Below are 19129 nucleotides of genomic sequence, written 5' to 3' on the forward strand. Positions count from 1 at the left end.
AGAAAGGAGAAAAGTTAAGAAGACAGCACTCCGTGTTGGAATAATGGAATGAACAAAAGTTCAACTGCGAATATTCTCAACTGTGAATGTGAGAATAAGTAAACTGTTGGCCATAGTTTATTCACTGTATGCCAACTATAAAGCCTATTCAAAGTACTAGCATTCTAACAATTCAGCCAGTAATTTTTTTTGTTATTTTCAGATCCAGTTACTTCCAAACTCTTATTTTTAAAGTTCTGGTACACCTTTGAGTGTACGTTCCTAAGACCTATGCTTCCCATAGAAAAATGCTTCCTCAGTCTTCCAAAGATGGTTCTCTCTCCTCTGTTGAAGGTTCATCAGTCTCAGCAGCTGCTTCCAAACTGACTGCTTCTAAAGATGCCATTATGTCATCTTGTCTCTCCTCTTAGGATTACACCCAGAGCTTGCCTTCCTGACAATGGGTAATTTGAGGTCACAGTTCCACTCTGAACTCATGTATCATAACATGACATGTGACAGCTGCGAAAGAAGACCTGATTCTCAGATATGTCCGATCAAAGCACCATGGATCTGTCAGGATTAGTGTGATGAAATGTAAAAAGTGCCTATGGGCACACAGTGCCACAGAAACAACTAAGTTCTGTACTAACCCCTTCTATGTTTCCTTAGACAGAATGAAGGTTGTTCCTTCTGTTTTAAATATGTATATTAACAAGCCAGAGAATATTAAGCCTTCGCATGAACTGTAAGATCTCCAGCCCAATCCCCTCAATTTACAGAAAAATCTGTAACTTGCCCAAGATCACACAGCAAACTAGTGAAAAAAGAGGGGCGAGAAGCCAGGTGTCAGCTTCACAGTGTTTTCTTTCTCCACAGTGCATACTATTTCTCCAATATAAGCACCCTGGACTTATGAGAGTAACCCCTACCGTGTACCACAAGTCCTACATGCTTTCTCTCCCTTTAGTTTTTGAATATAGGTATACATTTTCAAACAGGATTTGCTAACAACACTAGCATAGTCTGCCCTCCATATTCATGGGTTTTGGCATTTGAAAATTCAACCAACTAGGAAACAAAAATATTCAGAAAAAATATGCACCTGTGCTGAACATGTACAGACCTTTTTGCCCCCTTCTGATTATTCCCTAAAAAATAAATTGGCGTTGTATTAGATATTGTAAATAATCTAGAGATGATATAAAGTATGTGAGAGAGCATGTATTTAGGTTACAGTGCAAATACTGTTGTCATTTTATATAAAGGAGTTGAGCATCCATGGATTTTAGAATCTATGGGGGTCCTGGAACCAGTCCCCCTCAGAAACTGAAGGATGATCATATAAATACAGGATGCCTCACTTTATACAATTCACTTTTCTAATGATAGTATCTAAGTTCTTCCCAAATAAATGGTATCTAACCACGGATGGAGATGGTGTATTAGTCTGGATTCTCAGAGAAACAGCCAGTACGGTATACACAGATATATGAGGGGGCTTATTTTGGGAACTGATCCTTGCACTTATGGAGGCGGAGAAGTTCCATGATATATCATCTGCAAGATGGGGAACCAGGAGAGTTGCTGGAGCAACTCCATGTGAGTTCAAAGGCCTGAGAATGTGGAAGGAGGACAGGGATGGCAGGGGGACACTAAAATAAGTCTTAAGAGTCCAAAGGCCCAGGAACGAGAGCTCTGATGTCTAAGAACAGGAGAAGATGGACATCCCAGCTCCAGGAGAGAGAACAAATTGACACTCTGTCTTTTGTTTTGTTAACCCACATTGTGGCCTAGCTTCTTTACTCAATTTTCTAATTCAAGTCTCTTCCTCCAGAAACATCTTCACAGCCACACCCAAAAACGTTGTTTTGCCAGTTCTCTGAATATCCCTTAACACAATCAAGTTGACACATACAATGAACCACCAGAGATGGTGCAAGTATTAGTCACTGCTTTTTATCAATAGTATTCTCACAATGCCACATGATAAGAAAACAAAGTTTTTACTATCTAGCATTGTGCATCAATTTGAGGCCATTTAGATAAAAATATTTTGTAAACTCTCAAAGATTATGTATCTGAAGAATTATTATTAAAGATTCAATACTAACAAAAGCCAGTAGCCTGAAACCATTAATCCCTCTTTTCCTTCTGTGACTTGTATGGTACATTTTAGAAAACTGTGTTACTTTTGTGCTAATATATATATTGTCAGTGAGAAGCTTTTAAAAACTTCATTAAAATGCACTGGAGAGGGAGAGCTGGGGTAGCTCATCTTCTGCAGTGCTGGACTAAAAAGAGAGAAAGAATAAAAGAGACAGATAGACAGACAGATGCTTGGGAAGAGCACTGCTGTCCAGAGAAGAATGGGAACAACATCTGTAACTGTAGTATTGTCAGCTGTCCCCCAGGACTTTACCATATTGTACATTTGCAAAGCCATAACGAGTAAAAGGTTGTTTTAAAAACCTTGTCTATACTTGTCAGCAGTGTTTTAGGATATCTATACTCAGATACAATGGCAGTCCTCATAGTAATGTATATGTTTAATTTTCCCACATTATAGTAACATTGTGCTATGCATTATCTGCCTTAGAGGATAGAACAGAAAATCTAATTTAACAGATATCCCCCAGAATAGTGTCACTCAATGATGTAGCACCTATGTTCTCATAGAAAGGGAAGACTGAGAAATAGATGGTAAAGAATTATTTTCAGGAGCAATTTAGGAGGAAGCAGGTGAAAGGGATCCTAATTCTTGAGACTTTTAATATACACGCTGTTTTTATTAGGGGGACAAAAATTAGCATTCGCTGAGCTTCTGATACATTTAAACAATGCATAAAAATGCAGGGTAGTTTCAAGTATGTAGTGTGAAGAGAGGAGAATGAGACTGTCTTGTTAAGAATTTCTTTAACCAAGGAAAACGAAGCTGGTGGTTTAGCTATTCATGTTTACTTGAAATCACTTCTCATCCGTTCCTATTCTTTTTGAAAAATACCTTCTAAAATAGGTTCCAAAAGTAGATAATTGTTTATTTCATAATCAGAACAGGGAGTTGGGTTACAGTAAAAGGAGGAGTGGGTGGGACAGCAATGCCTGCAGGACAAGGAAGATAATGGAAATAGGTCAGATGTATCTGATGAAAGACTGGGCGAGAGGATGCAGCCGTGGAGCCCTGGGTAGTTCATGCCCTGTCTAAAGACATTTAAGATTCACTTACTTAAAAAAAACAACACTAAAAGCCTTGAAAAATTCAACTGCAGGCCTGTTTCAGTCCAAAGCCAACCAGTCGGTGAGCTCTGGATTCATAAAACCCAAGCCCCTAGATTTCAGTGAACACCTATAGAAATGCCTTCAGTATAAGCAATGAACACCTGGGACAAGGGGGAAATGCCAACAAGTCTTTGTCTTATATAAAATTATTTGAAAAGATTAGTTCCATGTATTTATTACCTAAAACATTGCCATTTGCCACAGATTTCTATAATGCATATCATCCTGTCAAAATTGGTATGATCTTAGTCCATTTTGTGTTGCTATATCATAGTACCTGACATGTAAATTTATAAAGAACAGAAGATTTAATTTTTATTTGTTTGTTTGAGAAGCACAGACAGAGCTCCCACTTGCTGCAAGAACAGAAACTTTTCTTGCAGTTCTAAAGGTGGGAAGTCGGAGGTTGAGGGACCCACATTTGGCAAGAACCTTCTTGTTGCCCATTTCATCCCAGGGCAAATGGGTGAGAGAACATGAGAGAGAGAAGGGAGGGGGGTCCTGACTCATGCTTTTATCAAGAGCCCACTCCCTTGATAACTAATCCACTCCACAAATTTAAATACATAAATTAAGGACACAAAAACAGTACCTAAATGCCTACTATGTGCCAACAGCTAAGAAGTACTTTATGTATATTAACTCATTTAGCAAATGTTACCTAGAAGCCAAATTATGAGAAGTTTCTCCTTTGTGACTGTAAATGAATTCATTCCATCATTAATCCTCAGTCTGTCTTCAGCTGAGGACGGGTGGTATCCTCGTATTTTAGAACAGGGTAAATCCTCTCAAAGTGCCACAACGCTGCTCTAGATGAGATGAACCTCAGTGAAAGAGGGGTGTGCATGCTGTTCTCTGAGAGGGGAGGTGGGAGCCGTTTTAAGAGGTCTGTACAATATAGCCTAACTCTGCACTAGAATTTGTTGTTTTGGGAATGCAAACTAAGAAGAAATGCTTAAGACGTGGGCTTATTTTTCATGATCAGTGATTAAGAGAAAGATGACTATGCCTTTGGGGAAGGCTGTCTGCGTAACCAGAATCTGAGATATCTTTCTGTGAATCACTGTGTCTTCCCCATACATACAGTGGACTGGGCAGAGGGCCCAGCAGCGCTGTTCCCTGCACGAATGCTGCTGAAACCAGATGACCTCTCACAGAAAATACCACTGAAATGAAATAGTAAGATTGGAAGTCCTTCCACATGAATTCCTTCTTTTTCTGTCATGAATAAGACCCCATATTAAAACTTTTCCAAATAACCAGTGGTAATGCATTTAGAGTTAAGAAGCAAAAGCAGAGAGAGAGAATTGATGTCTTGGTTCTATATCTTTCCAAGATATCCTAGATATCCATGCTACTGCCTTCTTTAAAAAAAAAAAAAAAGGTAAAGCCAGTGCCACAGCTCACTAGGCTAATCCTCTGCCTGCGGCACCGGCACCCTGGGTTCTAGTCCCCGTTGGGGCGCCGGATTCTGTCCCAGTAGCTCCTCTTCCAGGCCAGCTCTCTGCTGTGGCCCAGGAAGGCAGTGGAGGATGGCCCAAGTGCTTGGGCCCTGCACCCGCATGGGAGACCAGGAGGAAGCACCTGGCTCCTGGCTTCGGATCAGCGCAGCGCACCAGCTGTGGCGGCCATTTGGGGGGTGAACCAACAGAAGGAAGACCTTTCTGTCTCTCTCTCTCTCACTGTCTAATTCTGCCTATAAAGAAAAGAAAGAGAGAGAGAGAGAGAGAGAGAGAGAGAGAGAGAAGAAAAGAAAAGAAAAAAGAAAAAAGTATAAAAACAGGTATTTACATTACTCTACCTCTTGCTACCTCTTGCTAACCACTCAGGGTGATCACTATGACCACTAACTACTGGCCAAGGATGTAATCCAAGAGAATGTCTGTCAACCTTTCTGTCAGACTGTCAGCTGACACAGTCAGGTACCCACTTGTGTGGTCTGTCTTATTACAATTTAATGGAAACTCAGGAACTGTAGGCAAGTGGTAACACACATTAGAGTTTATTGTTTTACGGTGATTAAAATCTGAAATCCAAGACTCAAAGTGTTAGGATTTTTCCACAGCCATACAATAAATTATTTTTATTATTTATTTATTTACTTGAAAGGCAGAGTTACAGAGAGGCAGAGGCAGAGAGAGAGAGGTCTTCCATCCACTGGTTCACTCCTCAAATGGCCACAATGGCCAGAGCTGGGCCAATCTGGAGGCAAGAACCAGGAGCTTATTCTGGGTCTCCCACACAGGTTCAGGGGCTCAAGGACTTGGGCCATCTTCCACTGCCTTCCCAGGTCATAGCAGGGAGCTGGATCAGAAGTGGAGCAGCTGGGACTTGAACTGGTGCCGATAGGGAATACCAGCACTGCAGGTGGCAGCTTTACCCACTATACCACAGCACGGATTCCAACATAATGAATTCAATATAGTTACATCTCACTTACAATTTGCAGTTTATAAAGAAAAATATTTAGTCAAAATTGCCCTTGGACATTCTTTAAATATATATTCTTTACTCATTGAAGTTTGACTACTACAGAGATAGATTGAAGAAATAAATCAAAGGAAAGTCTTCAGGCAAATTACTGTCTATTCAAACCATTCGCCTTTAATTTCTTTTAAAGTTTATTTACTTATTTGAAAGACAGAGTTAGAGAGAGGGAGTGACACAGAAATAAAGAGATTTCTAGCTGCTGGTTTACTCCCCAGATGGCAGCAACAGTCGGATCCAGGCCAAGTCAATGCCAGTAGCTAGGAACTCCATCCTGGTCTACCATTTGGGTGGCAGGGATCCAGGAACTCAGGCCATCCTCCACTGCTTTCTCAAGCTCATTAGCAGGGAGCTGCATTGCACATGGCACATCTGGGACACAAAGTGATGCTCATATGGGACGCTGATACTGCAGGTGGTAATTTAACCTGCTGCACCACAACACCAGCCCCCACCATGTACCTTTAGAATAACTATTAAATCTGGTGAATGAAAATTAGACAAATACCTGGAAAATGTTCCTGCTTCTCTATGGAATTTTTCTATTCGGCTTCCTTGTTAAGCCTCCATAACCTTAGTACATATCAGGTGATTAGTCACTCCTCTGAATATTACAGGGTTGGGTTCTAAATCCTAGTTGTTAAGTGTACCTATAATACAAATCATCTCCAGTGCACAGGGTACACATGTATATATGTGTATAGTACTCTTAGTTCCCCTCGAAACACTTTTTGCAGCTTCAACCAAATATCTACTTATTAGGTAACCAATGTATATATGATTTGAAAAACAGTGGGAAAAGAGGCTTACTAATAAGGGTTCCAGTAGCAGTCTAGTTTGCTTACTTCCTATTTCTTATCTTTCTCTCTAAGAGGGGAGATGTTAGTACATATGGCTCTTGAGCTACATTTAATCATTTTAATTAGCATCTTTGGTAACTTTTTTCTCTTTCATAACCATATGGTAAAGCAACATGTAATGTTCCAATGATTGTGATTTCAAAATTAAAGTACTATTTGTTCATTCTGGAAACCTGAAATGAACATCTTGGAGTTGATGCGTTGAGGAAAAATACCCTAGTGCATTATTTCTATCTATGACTCAAGATCTTGGACAAAAACATGCAGGTGAGATTAACTCCCAAAAAGCATAAGGTGGTGCATCCAGTTAAGAAGAAGAAGGACTGGGCTTCTGCATCTCCGCTCGTGGAGGAAATAGGAAGAGAGGGATAGTTTTATGGGCCTCTGCCTTTCTGCCTCATCTTGGAATTATATATGAAACTGTATTCCTAGGTAGCCTTGGAAAAGAAGATTTGGATGGAATGCTTGCTTCTCTCTATCACGTACATGCTCAAAATTATTAGTTTGTGCAGCGTCAGGTTCATGCTATCATGCATTTTTGTTCATTACAATCGTATTTCCTACTTTCAACTTTTGTCCCACTTTTTCCTATTTTTTTTCATTCCAGCTCACAATTTTTATTTCAAGATAATTCTTGGAACAGAGTTTGAAATAACAGTGTACTGTTCATTTTGCAATGTTATTTGAACAAAATACTTGGAAAAATATTATGGCTTTTTAAAGGGATAGCATATTTGTTTCTTAGGGTTTCCTTGATAAAATACCATGGACTGGGTGGCTTCAGCAACATTTCTCCCAGTTCTGGAAGCCGGAAGTCCAGAACCAAGGTGTCAGCAAGCTTGGCTTCTCTTGAGGCCTCTCTGTGGCTGCCGGATGGCTGCCTCCTTCTGAGGATATCCTCACACAGCTTCATCTCTGTGCCCACACACCTTCTCCATCTTCCTATAAGGACTCCAGTCATGTTGGAGTGTGGGCCTATCCCAGGGCTTCCTTTAACCTTAGTTAGCTTAAAAAAAAAAAAAAAAAAAAAAAAAACAAAAACAAAACAAAAAAAAAAAAACCTATCTCAAAATATAGTCACACTGGAGGTTAGAGGTTAGAGCATCCACATTTGAATGTAGGGGGACCACAATTCAGCTCACAACAGGTAACAGTGCTATTAATCAAATACTCTGTAATATCTTCCCCTTGTGGAGAAAATAAAATCTTATGAAGGATAGTGATAGCATTATCATTGACATGTGATATCAAGTTATTTGAAAGAGGAATTTATGTGGCTCATTCACATGAAATAGGAGATATCATTTATAAGTGAATGAATATAAAATAACCGCTAACTCTGGGATTGGCCTATCTTAATAGAATTCACAAAGATTCAGCAAAGGAACATCCTGGCAGACCAGCAGTTCACACTTCCACACACTGTTTGTGGCCAAACAAAGAAAGATCCAGAGCCAGAAAGGCCAGTGGGACTGTGGCTCTTGCATCTATTCTGGGGTCTATCTATAGCTTTGGTCTTAATTTCCTGGAAATGTGGCTTCCATATTTGAAACAAATCTGAGTCTTGTGTGACATCAGTATGCAGAACCACAGATTGAGATACTTGAGCCACAAGCATACAAATAAAGGATGCTGTAATATCAGTGTGCAAATACAAGCAGGGGTGTCCTTGCCCCCTCATAAAGACTACACCAGTTGGTTTCAGAATATTTCTGTATATTTAGTTACATCATTTATACTGTTCTAATTTCTGAATTTTTTAATGCCTTGGATGAGGGCTGTTAAATTTAACAACTAAAAACATAGGTTGCCCAGGTATTGAAACCCAGGTATCAAAAACCCAATTGAATATTTGGCACCTACTTATACAAAATAATCCCTTTATGGCACATGCTTATTCTGAAAAGACACTTGTTATTTATCCAATGCTAATTGGCTGTGGCAGCCCAACTCTGAGTTCAGGAATAAATCCCACAGCAGGCATTGGGTACAGCAGTTCAGATACCATTGATACACCTTTGTTCCTTATCAGAATTCCCCGGTTCGAGCCCTGGCTCCACTTCCAAACTCAACTTCCTGTTAACGCTCTCCCTGGGAGGAAACAGGTAACAGCCTAAGTACCTGGGTTCCTGCCTCCGGGGAGGGAAACCCAGACTGAGTACCAGCATCTTAGCTTTAGTCTGGCCCAGCCCCAGATGCAGCATGCATTTGGGGAGGAAGCCAGCAGATGGAAGATCTCTCTTTCGATCTCTCTCGCTCTCTCTCGCTCTCTTTCTCTCTCTCATTCTTTCTGTCCCTTCACTCCCCTCCCCAACTCCTTTCAAATAAATGAAAAAAAAATTTTAAAAGAATGAAACTTCTCCTTTTGCAGTTCCCTGGACTTCCACATCCTCTTCAGCTGCCATCACCAACTTTGTAAATTCAATTTCCAGGTCTTCATTTGGTGCTGTCGTTAACTTCTACCCCAAAGCATAAAATATCTAGCGTTCAGGATCCCTTTCATTATGCTGCTGTGATACATGGTTGTAAATCCTCTGTGTCAAGAAACAAAAGTTCATGTCACGGAACTTTTCACCCACACTGAAGTATTTACATCTTTTTAGCAATGCTTTATAATGCTACCTAAAGAGATGGTGAGGAGTCTTAGGCTCTACATCTCTCAATCCGGGACTCATTGGCGCACTTGTTAAATCAAAGCCCGGGATTCAGTATTTTCCCCCAGGTTCTCACAATCCCATGCTACAAGTCTTTGAAATGAGTGTTCCATCAATGCTCTCATTTGCTTTGTGAAAACTAAATCTTTCCTATTTCAGATGGACCCCTTTACTCTTTTTTTCAAAGATTTATTTTATTTATTTGAAAGAGTTACAGAGAGAGGTAGAGACAAAGATAGAGGTCTTCCATCCTCTGGTTCACTCCCCAGATGGCCACAATGGCCGGAGCTGTGCCAATCTGAAGCCAGGAGCCAGGAGCTTCTTCTGGGTCTCCCACATAGGTGCAGGGGCCTGTTAATTCTCATAGTACATACTCATAGTTAATTCTCTGTAATTAAGGACAGAGATCCTACATAGGGAGTAAGTGCACAGTGACTCCTGTTGTTGATTTAACAATTGACACTTATGACGTCAGTAATCACCCTAGGCTCTTGTTATGAGCTGCCAAGGCTATGTAAGCCTCTTAGACAAGGCTATAATCAAAGTGGAAGTTCTCTCCTCCCTTCAGACAAAGGTACCTCCTTCCTTGATGGCCTGTTCTTTCCACTGGGATCTCTCTCACAGAGATCTTTCATTTAGGTCATTTTTTTGTTTTTTTTGCCACAGTGTCTTGGTTTCTCATACCTGAGACGCTCTCATGAACCCCTTTACTCTTAAAGTAAATAGTGTTTCAATTATTAAATGAGTAATGATTAGGTTACTAACAGCTTCACTCTTAACGGATTTGTTTAACCTCAATTCCTCAAGGTCCACACACTTTGTTTCTTTCTACTCCTACTCATCCTAACACCAGAATTTATACACATTGGGTAAGCAGATGATGTGACCATGAGAATGCTGATAAATAATTAAAAAAGTAAAATTTATCCTGGTGGGTTCCTACTGTCAAAAATAACTTAACCAAAGCCAACTCCGGTTTGAAAGGACGCCAGTCTGGGAGCAGCTCGTTGTTCTCTTACGCCATCTAGTGGTGCCAAGGTTGCCCTCATCCTCTTTTCTTGAAATTCCAAGCTGCTAAGACTTTAAAGATTATAAATCTAATGGATGAATGATTTTCTTCTTGTCATTGCAGTAAAAAAAAATGATTTATAGAGTGTTTCAACAATAAAATCTATAATAAATGTTAATAAAAGTTAAGTATAACAAAATGACAGACTTTAATACTTAAGCAGTATAGATTAAATTCGTGCAATTTAATCTCTTTAATATGTTCAAATGTTAACTTGAACACTGAAGAACAAAAATATAAAATATCCTACAGTGTTTGAAAAAAGATTATCCTTCTCAGGTGCTCTTTGTGTAGTGTTACAGAGTATTTAAATAAATACAATCATTGCAGATGAAAAGAAAATGAAATGCTGGTAAAAAGTGAGTTGATAGAATGTCTCAGTTCTGTATTTAACCACTTTTCTTCAATTAAGTTAGAGCTTATTCTCATTATTATTTATAAATGCAATACAATGTTTAATGAGTGTTGAATGATACTTAGTTTTAATGTCCTATAATCTGGAACTTTCTTCAGATGGCATAATAGTGGGTTTAATTGTGTGAGTCTAAAGTAAAAATAAATTTCTCTAATGAATGAAAATATTTCTGAAGTGTGACTTATTTCCCATTAAAGTCTTTTTCACTGTATAACTATCATAAGAAAATATTTCTGACACTTTAACAGTATTCTAGCTTTTGCTTGACTTTAACATAGAATGCCAATGCTATTATAAAGTATTTAGATCTTTCTAACAAAATATGTTTAATTGAAATACAACTTTATTTTTGAATAGAACTGTGAGGCAGCTGAGAAATCTGCAATTTGTTTTCCAGGGTGGGAAAATCCCTATACGGTGGACAGCCCCAGAAGCTATAGCCTACAGAAAATTCTCCTCAGCGAGTGATGCGTGGAGCTACGGCATTGTCATGTGGGAGGTCATGTCCTATGGAGAGAGACCCTACTGGGAAATGTCTAACCAAGACGTGAGTGCTGCTGATAGTTACAGTGTCATTTTGTGAATATATACTCCAAAGCTTTGGGGAGGAAACAGGCCTTTTGTCCTCACTCAGGCTATCTTCATTTGCCTGAAAGTTGATTTGGGTCAGTGACTAAGTGTGAGAAGCTGAAGAATCTCCCACTCTCTAATCTGTATTTGGTGTCATAGGAGCCTGCTGATGGGCTTTGTCAGGTGGGTGCCAGATCCATCCCCTGCAGCTGACACTTCTACATTTGCACTAATGCAGCATCACTGTGCTTTTGCAATAGCCTTGACCAACAAGTAAGGCAAAAGAAATGGCAATTTTACCTTTCACTTCTTCTTTTGTACAATTCGATGCACCTGGTAAAGAACAAATTAATTTGGACTAGATATCACTTAGAGGGAAAAGAGTGAATGCTTTCAGGAAGTGCGTTATCAGTCTGTGTCAACCAGAATAGTTCTTTGGAGATACACGGCCATTTATGTAATGTTTTGATTCTGTTTTGCCTATAAAAATTACCTTGGTGATTGATAATATTACAAAACAATCTAATTCACACATGGAACCTCTATGACCAATCCACATCGGTAGAAGCAGCAGTCAGAAGATATGAGTTCCCTAATAATGCAAATAAATGCACTGTCCCCTTCCTCATCTCAGAATTCAAATTCTACTCACTTGCCTTCCTCAAAGTGTTTGATGGTTCCTGAGATAAGGATGTGGGAAATTACCTATAATGTGATTCTGAATGTTCATATATGCTAACAAAGGTTGTATACCTATAGGTAATCCCTGAACATACAGAGAAGACAACTGTTGCCACTTCGCTTTCCCTTCTCCCAGTTAATCACTTGAGAAATCCCACAACCTTCAACATACTATGCCTCTCAACCTCAGATTGTCCGAGCAATTTAAGGACTTTCTCAGAGAGAAAAATGTATGTTTTTCTAATGTGGGTATAGACAAGACTAGAGTCTAGATGGCCAGCCTAAGCTGTTGTTTCTACCTGCCACGTGTTGTTGCTTTAGAAGCTCAGCCTCACTTAGTCCTGTAAATGTCTGCTGACACTGTAGAAAATGCCAGGTCCAGAAACCTACACAGCAGCAGGTTTGAGGTCAAACACACTACTCAGTCATTGCTCTCCAGAACACATTGTCAAAACACAAAGCCAGCTTGGCTGGACATTTCAGATTTGGCTGTAAATACAAAGTGTGCTGTTTCCAGCCACCTCTGCTCCACCCTCAACAGTTAGACATTTGGGATCCAGGTCATTTACCTGGAGACTAATATTCTCTATGGAATTCTACCGGAAGGATTTTACTGCCCTTCCCTGCCACCGGGCCTTGTTTGGAGAAATTCCTGAACACCTTTCCAGCTCTTCCTAAAACTGAATTCCAGAAGCAGAAAGTTCATTCCCGATAGAAATTCATGTTTTTGGGGTTTTTTTTCTTCTATTTTTTAGCTAATTGCCTAAGGTAATGAAAGCCCTGAATTCAGTCACCATAGCTCTTGTTCTTCTCTATATCCAAGATAATTCTTGCCTACTTACCCTATTTTGATAAAATTTGCTACTGGAAGAAGTCTCCCAAATAAAATCCCCTCCAGAATACAAGAGCCCTCTTGCTGCTCTGAAGAGTGCCCTCCTCAGGTGATACCCCACTCAATCTTCACCTTAACCAGTCCCTTGACACATTGAAAATTTAAAAATTGCCTAAGTCAGAGCAGTAGCATACCTATATCAGTAAAAAGTATCTGAGTGTTCACAGATGATGTATATTAATTTTCTCATTACATGCAAGTACTACTGTTCTAACGAATCCGTTTAAAAATATTTATCAGGTGTGCTCTCCATGCTGGGAACTAGGAATACAGCAGTGAACAAATGTTACACTCACGGGGGACAGGGAAGGTTATCCAGTGCAATCACTGTATTTATTGGTCCTGAAATTGAGGCATAGGGAAGTGGCATGGTTTCCCTGGAATTGTGTAAGGAATGGTTGTCCGTGACCTTAGAAAAGAATTCTGATCAACTCCTAGAGAAACTCCTGGGCAAGGAGAAGAAAAGAGGGAATAATTGTGTCTTCCATGGGGGTTTGGCTGACAATCTTGCCCTCATAGAGCTGACTTCTAAGAGGAGGGAAACAAACCATAAATGAAATAAATAAATAAAAGCTTAGGGGGGGCAAGACAGGAAGATAAAGAATACTGGGGGTTTGATTTAAGTACATATATGAATATATTATAAAATATATTCACAAAAGTCATTCCTTTATGGTCATAAAAGTCATAATGAGTCATTCTTATTAGAATAATCATTCTTATAATAGGATTTGACAAGTAAACATAAAGAATACTTTCTTAGTTTTTCCTACTGCCTAGATTATCCTAACACCTGAGGTACATTGTAACCATTTAGTAACCATGACCATGGTTATGTAGACTGTACTTCAACTGTGAAAATCATTTAACTTTTCAAAGTACCTCAGTTCCTTGACGAAAAAATACAATAAGAGGATTGAGTTAGATGACTTTAGTGTCCCTTTTTAATGATAACAATGCTATGATTTTATAATGTCAGAGAAAATAGTTAATACACTCTTCTCAACAAAGGAAAGATCAAAATTGTTCTTTTTGGAAGTTCAGAACTTTGCTGCTTCTTTGGAGGTGCCAGGATTGAGACAGGGCTTCCACAGTGCAGAATAGCTACAAGTGAAGACGTCAGATCACAAGACAGATTTTTAAGAAGCAGCTTCTGAAAAAACAAATGTGTAGTTTTCAACCTAGACCACCATGTACATTGTTCTGAATTGCTACCTGCAGGAGTCCAGATTCTGTTGTCAGCCCCTCCCTTCCTGGATCTCCCACCCATTCTGGCCAGGTACCTTGATGATCTGTGTCCAAGATGACCGTTTAGAGAGTGATTTCATCTATTGCACCTCATTTGGCCTCAGAGACTGTATCTAGAGGCAGGAGAAGCTGCTACAGCCAGGAATAGACTTCCCACATGGAGCCCATAATCATTCCTTCAGGACTGCCAGTGTTCATAGCACAAGGCTGAGCAATTGCTCCACCCTGAGCTTGGTGGGGTTTCCAAGTCCATGTGGGGCCTAAGTTGGTGCATTTTCATGGTCTTTGTGTGGGTTATCAAAGAATATTCAAGCAAAAATCTGAGAATAGGGGAGGGAGAAACAAACAAACAAAAAAACTGGTTTGGAGAGAAAAAAAAAAAAAAGCCCAATCTTGAGGTCTTCTGATTGATGCAAGACTAAAGGAAAGTATAAGAGCTGACATCTTTCATGTATCTCGTGAATATTTTTTTGCTGCTGCAGTAAAGAGAGTTAAATTCTGTTTAACTTAACAGATTAGAAGTCAGCATATCTGTGACAGATCCTGAAACCAGAATTTCTGTTTGGAAGCAGAATTTTCTCAGCTGCTCTCTCCAAATGCTGGCCATTCTCTATTTGTACTGCCTGTCTTGTTTATTTGGTTAAAGTATAGTCTTTTTTTTTACTTTTTCCCACCAAGGTACAGTTTAAATAAAAAAAGTAATGTGATAGCAAAAATTCTACTATATTCTGTTTGAATATTTTATATATTTTTACTACATTACCGTGTGTTTAACAAAGCTATGAGCACAGATCAAATGGAGTGTTACCATGCTTTATGATTTTTATGGGAGTTTAGGAAATTCCAGATAGTTTTCATGAAATAGTGTCTCCATTCTACAGACTATGGCATGTATTTTATTACAATGAACAATTCTGAATTTGCAGAATCTGCTTTGGTGAATAATATAACAAATTTCCCAAAGGTCACTGGTATTGTACATGAAGGAAAGGAAATGAGATAAAACAGACTGCACACAACTAGTAGCTAAAAGAACTAACAAAAAACAACATCAGTTGCCATCTAATTGGCCCTTCCACAGTTACTTATTAGTCTTGTCACAGTTATTGGACCAAGCATGCCTGTAAGGGAGTGATGGGTAATTAGAAAAACCAGTGCTCACTCTCAACACACTCTTTAGGTGGACAGATGAAGTTCTGGTGCTTGCAAACTTTTACACCCTCCAAGAGTCAAGAAGAGACTATATATATATATATATATATATATATATATATATATACACACACATTTATATGTATCTGTTGTGATAGAAACAACATTGTGTGAACATAGTCAAATCAATATGTACACTCCTATATATGCATATGTGTAGAGAAAGAAAGCATACAGAGTATTATTCAGAATTCTTTTTTAATGTTTTATTTGTTTTTACGTACTTGAAAGATTGACAGAGTGAGAGAAAGAGAGAGAGATCAAATTTCCATCTACTGGTTTACTCCTCCAATACCTGTAACAACTGGGGCTGGGATAGGCCAAAAACAGGAACCAAGAACTCCATCTGGGTCTCCTACATGGGTAGTAGGGACCTAAATACTTGGGCTACCATCTGCTACCTCTCTGTGCCTTAGCAGTAACCTAGATCAGAAGTGGAGTAGGGACTTGAACAGAGGCACTCCAAATACAGCAATGGACGCAGCCCAAGCAACACCTTAGTCAGTGCCAAATGTCTGTCCCTGCTTACTATACTTTCGATTACAAGTGACAACCTAAACTAACAACAACAACAACAACAAAAAAAAAAGCAAATATTTCCAAACATAGTTTAGGGAATCATGCAGGATTCTTAGTGCTTCTTTAGGTTTTTGACCTCACTTCACCTAGTATTAAATTTTTCTTTGCTGTATTAGTTAGACTAAGGGCTAGACATTCCTTGTTAGCAACCTCAGCAGAACGAGACCTGTCTGTAAAAGTTATTTACCAGTCCCAGAGAACACTGTAGCTGGCCTACCCAATCGTGCATCAAAACCATGCCATAGAAATGAATACTGTGATTGGCCCAGCTAGGTTCATGTGCCAGTCTGTGCATTCCAAGGTGGATGGAGCACTTTGATTGGCAGTTTCCCCACAGTCAGAGCACATGAGCAAGGAATTCTCCAAAGGAATGCGGTCACACTTACAGAAGATGTATCACATTTTCCCTTTTTGGTATACATCATTTTCTGGGGCAGCATTATTTATTGAAGTGTCAGATGACACCAAAACATTAACAGTGTGCATGGTTATAGTCTAATGAAGCAGCAGATTATATTGGAAAGGCCAGTAGTACTGCAAGGTCTCGCAGAAGTATTCACATTTGGGCCAGATAAATCTGTCCTGTGCCTTGTAGAATATTTAGCAGGATCCCCAGTCTCTACGCACTCGCTGCCAATAACACTCTCCCAGTTGTGACAACCAAAAATGTCCCCAGGTATTGCTCAGTTGGAGATAAGGACAAAATCACCCACAGTTAAGAGTCACTGCTTTATAAACTAGAAAGGTCTAGGTTCAAATCCCAGCTCCACAAGTCACTAGCCACATAATATTAGGCAGATGGATTAAGTTTTTTATAATATTAATAGTACCAGGGTTCAAAATGGCCAGCTGCAAAGGTGAGCATTTAGCCTAGCAGTTAAGATGACACTTGACACACCTGCATCCCACAGCAGAGTACCTGGGTTCACCTTCTGGCTTTGACTTCTGACTCCAGGTTCCTGCTAATGCAGACCCTAGCAGGCAGTGGTGATGACCCAGATAATTGAGTTCCTGCCACCGATCACAAAGACCTATATTGCATTACCTGCTCCTGGCTTTAGTCCTGGCCATTGCAGGCATTTGGAGAGTGAATCAGTGGATTGAAGCTATTTATCTTTCCATCTCTCTATTTCTCAAATTAAAAAAAAAGCATAAATAAACAAAACTCAATTGCAGTATTTAAAAGATTTAGGGATAATGTATGTAAAGCACCTGGTACTCAGAAGATGTTTAATTAATGAGTGACAATAATAGCTTGCATTTTCTAGGCTTATTATGAGCCAAGCATTTTGATCTTCAAAATAATTCTCTGAAGTAGATACTATTATTACTCTCATGTCCAGATTACAGAGCTGAGACTTAGAAGGTATCAGTAACTTACTCAAGGTTGCAAAGCTGTTGAATGGTGTAAACGAAGTTGAAGCCCCTGTTTGCTTCTAAGTTATGCTTTCACCACTAGGCTAAACTGTAGAAGTCTAATTTTCAAAGCAGCTTCACAAAAATCTGCTTGATGAGATCAGAACATTTTCAATTATGCATGCCACTGTATTTTAAGAGAAGCATTGTCATTGTTTTCTATTAGCAAAAGAAATGGATTGACTCAAGGCTGTTTAGGTTGTTTAGAAATAGAAATCTTTTCTGCAGTATTTGTGTTATAAAATATGAAATATTCTTACACTTTTTAACTTATTTAATCAGATTCTAATGATTGATGTAGGTAGCCCATTACCAAAACACTTCATGGGTACAATTGCAGGTGCATGGCTCCTTGCTGTTTTCTAGTGTATGAAGGTTTTTGTTTTTTTTCCTTTTCTTATAAGGTATTCCAGGGTAATGTTTTGTATTATTTTCATCCATGTTCAAAATAATTGTTATTTACCACATAATGGGAGCACATTGTAATGCTGGAGCCACATAAGCTCCAAGGATGACACCAAGGGCACTGCAGCTCTTCCCTCCAGCACTTACACCGTGTAATGTGCCTCACAGAAGAAAGTGGAAGCAAAACATGAACAGCAGGCAACATTAAATAACCAAATCCCCACAGAGCTAATATGTGGGGGAAAAACCAGCAGCACTAACATGAGAAGCAACTTAGCTCGAGCTAATGATCTGAATGCAAGACTGGAGTCTTGGGTTTTGTTTCATTTTGTTTTTTTTTTTCCCCTGACCTGATGCTGTTAAAAAAATTTTTTTTTGTCATCTAGAAGCAGTTTGAAACCGAAATGTCTCCTGGGTATGGCATCATTTAGGCATATGCTCCTAAGGTAGTTCAGTTTCCTAAAAAAATAGCCACTCTCAGGGAGCATGTCATGTGAAGCTTACTAGAAAACAGTGCAGCCTCAGTGTTTTTGTTTTCTGGAGTTTTGTTTTGTTTTTTTTTTTTCTTTCTCCTTACTTTCCACAACCTTTTATGTAATAACGAGTTTTGCTTTAGGTTGCTTTCTAAAGCTTACCTGAAATGGGGAGGGCCGGGATGCAGTTTAGCTTTAAGGTTTTGTTTTTATGGGCAATGTGGTTGGTAACCACCTTTTGACCTCATCTGAATGGTCCCTTTTTTTTTCAGAATTTAAGAAGAATGAAGATAACCTTTCTCCTGCATTTCTGCTTTGTCCTCATAATTCTCTAACCTTTCTTAGTTATGGGTTAGCGTTTTAGCCAAGAAGAATGGATATGTAGAATCCACTTACCTAGAAATGCAGTGTGATTTTATGACTCAGAGAGTCCAGTCATTTCCAATTTTTGTCTCTGATTAGATTTCCCAAACTCTACTTTATTATGTAATGGTCCTTGTGTAATGATCTGTATAAGATACAGTAAATTGCTAAAAGCCCATTCCTATTATTTCAGCCTTCCGTATTACAGAGGGAATTTTTGCATTGATTTGAATATGTATTCTACCAAAGCAATTTTCAAAACGGCCTTCCTCCTCTCAGTTTTTCAGTAATTCTTACTATGGGTACAAAGGCAATAGCAGCATTTTAATTAAATATATACACTAGCATGATGTATGTCTACTACAGAGGCAAGAGTAATAAAGAATATTACAAGATGCAATCAATCACCATCATAAATAATTCAAAGAATAATGTCCCAAGTAAAGGAAACCAGTAACCAATGTGCTACTACCAAAGTGTAATTTTCAAAGGAATTTTTTAACTAAATGACCACAAAACTAGAAAATGTATGCATAATAGTAATGTT

General features: G+C 39.0%; 1 protein-coding gene across 1 annotated transcript in view; it reads left to right on the forward strand.

Annotated features, from left to right (window-relative positions):
* EPHA6 (EPH receptor A6) overlaps positions 1-19129 on the forward strand; it is a 1087270-nt gene that overhangs the window by 1040588 nt on the left and 27553 nt on the right. The window contains exon 15 of the mRNA XM_062206703.1: positions 11141-11290. Within this exon, the coding sequence (XP_062062687.1) occupies positions 11141-11290 (150 nt within the window). The remainder of the gene's footprint in view (positions 1-11140; positions 11291-19129) is intronic.

This window comes from Lepus europaeus, chromosome 2 (assembly GCF_033115175.1).
Source record: "Lepus europaeus isolate LE1 chromosome 2, mLepTim1.pri, whole genome shotgun sequence".
Classification (NCBI taxonomy): domain Eukaryota; kingdom Metazoa; phylum Chordata; class Mammalia; order Lagomorpha; family Leporidae; genus Lepus; species Lepus europaeus.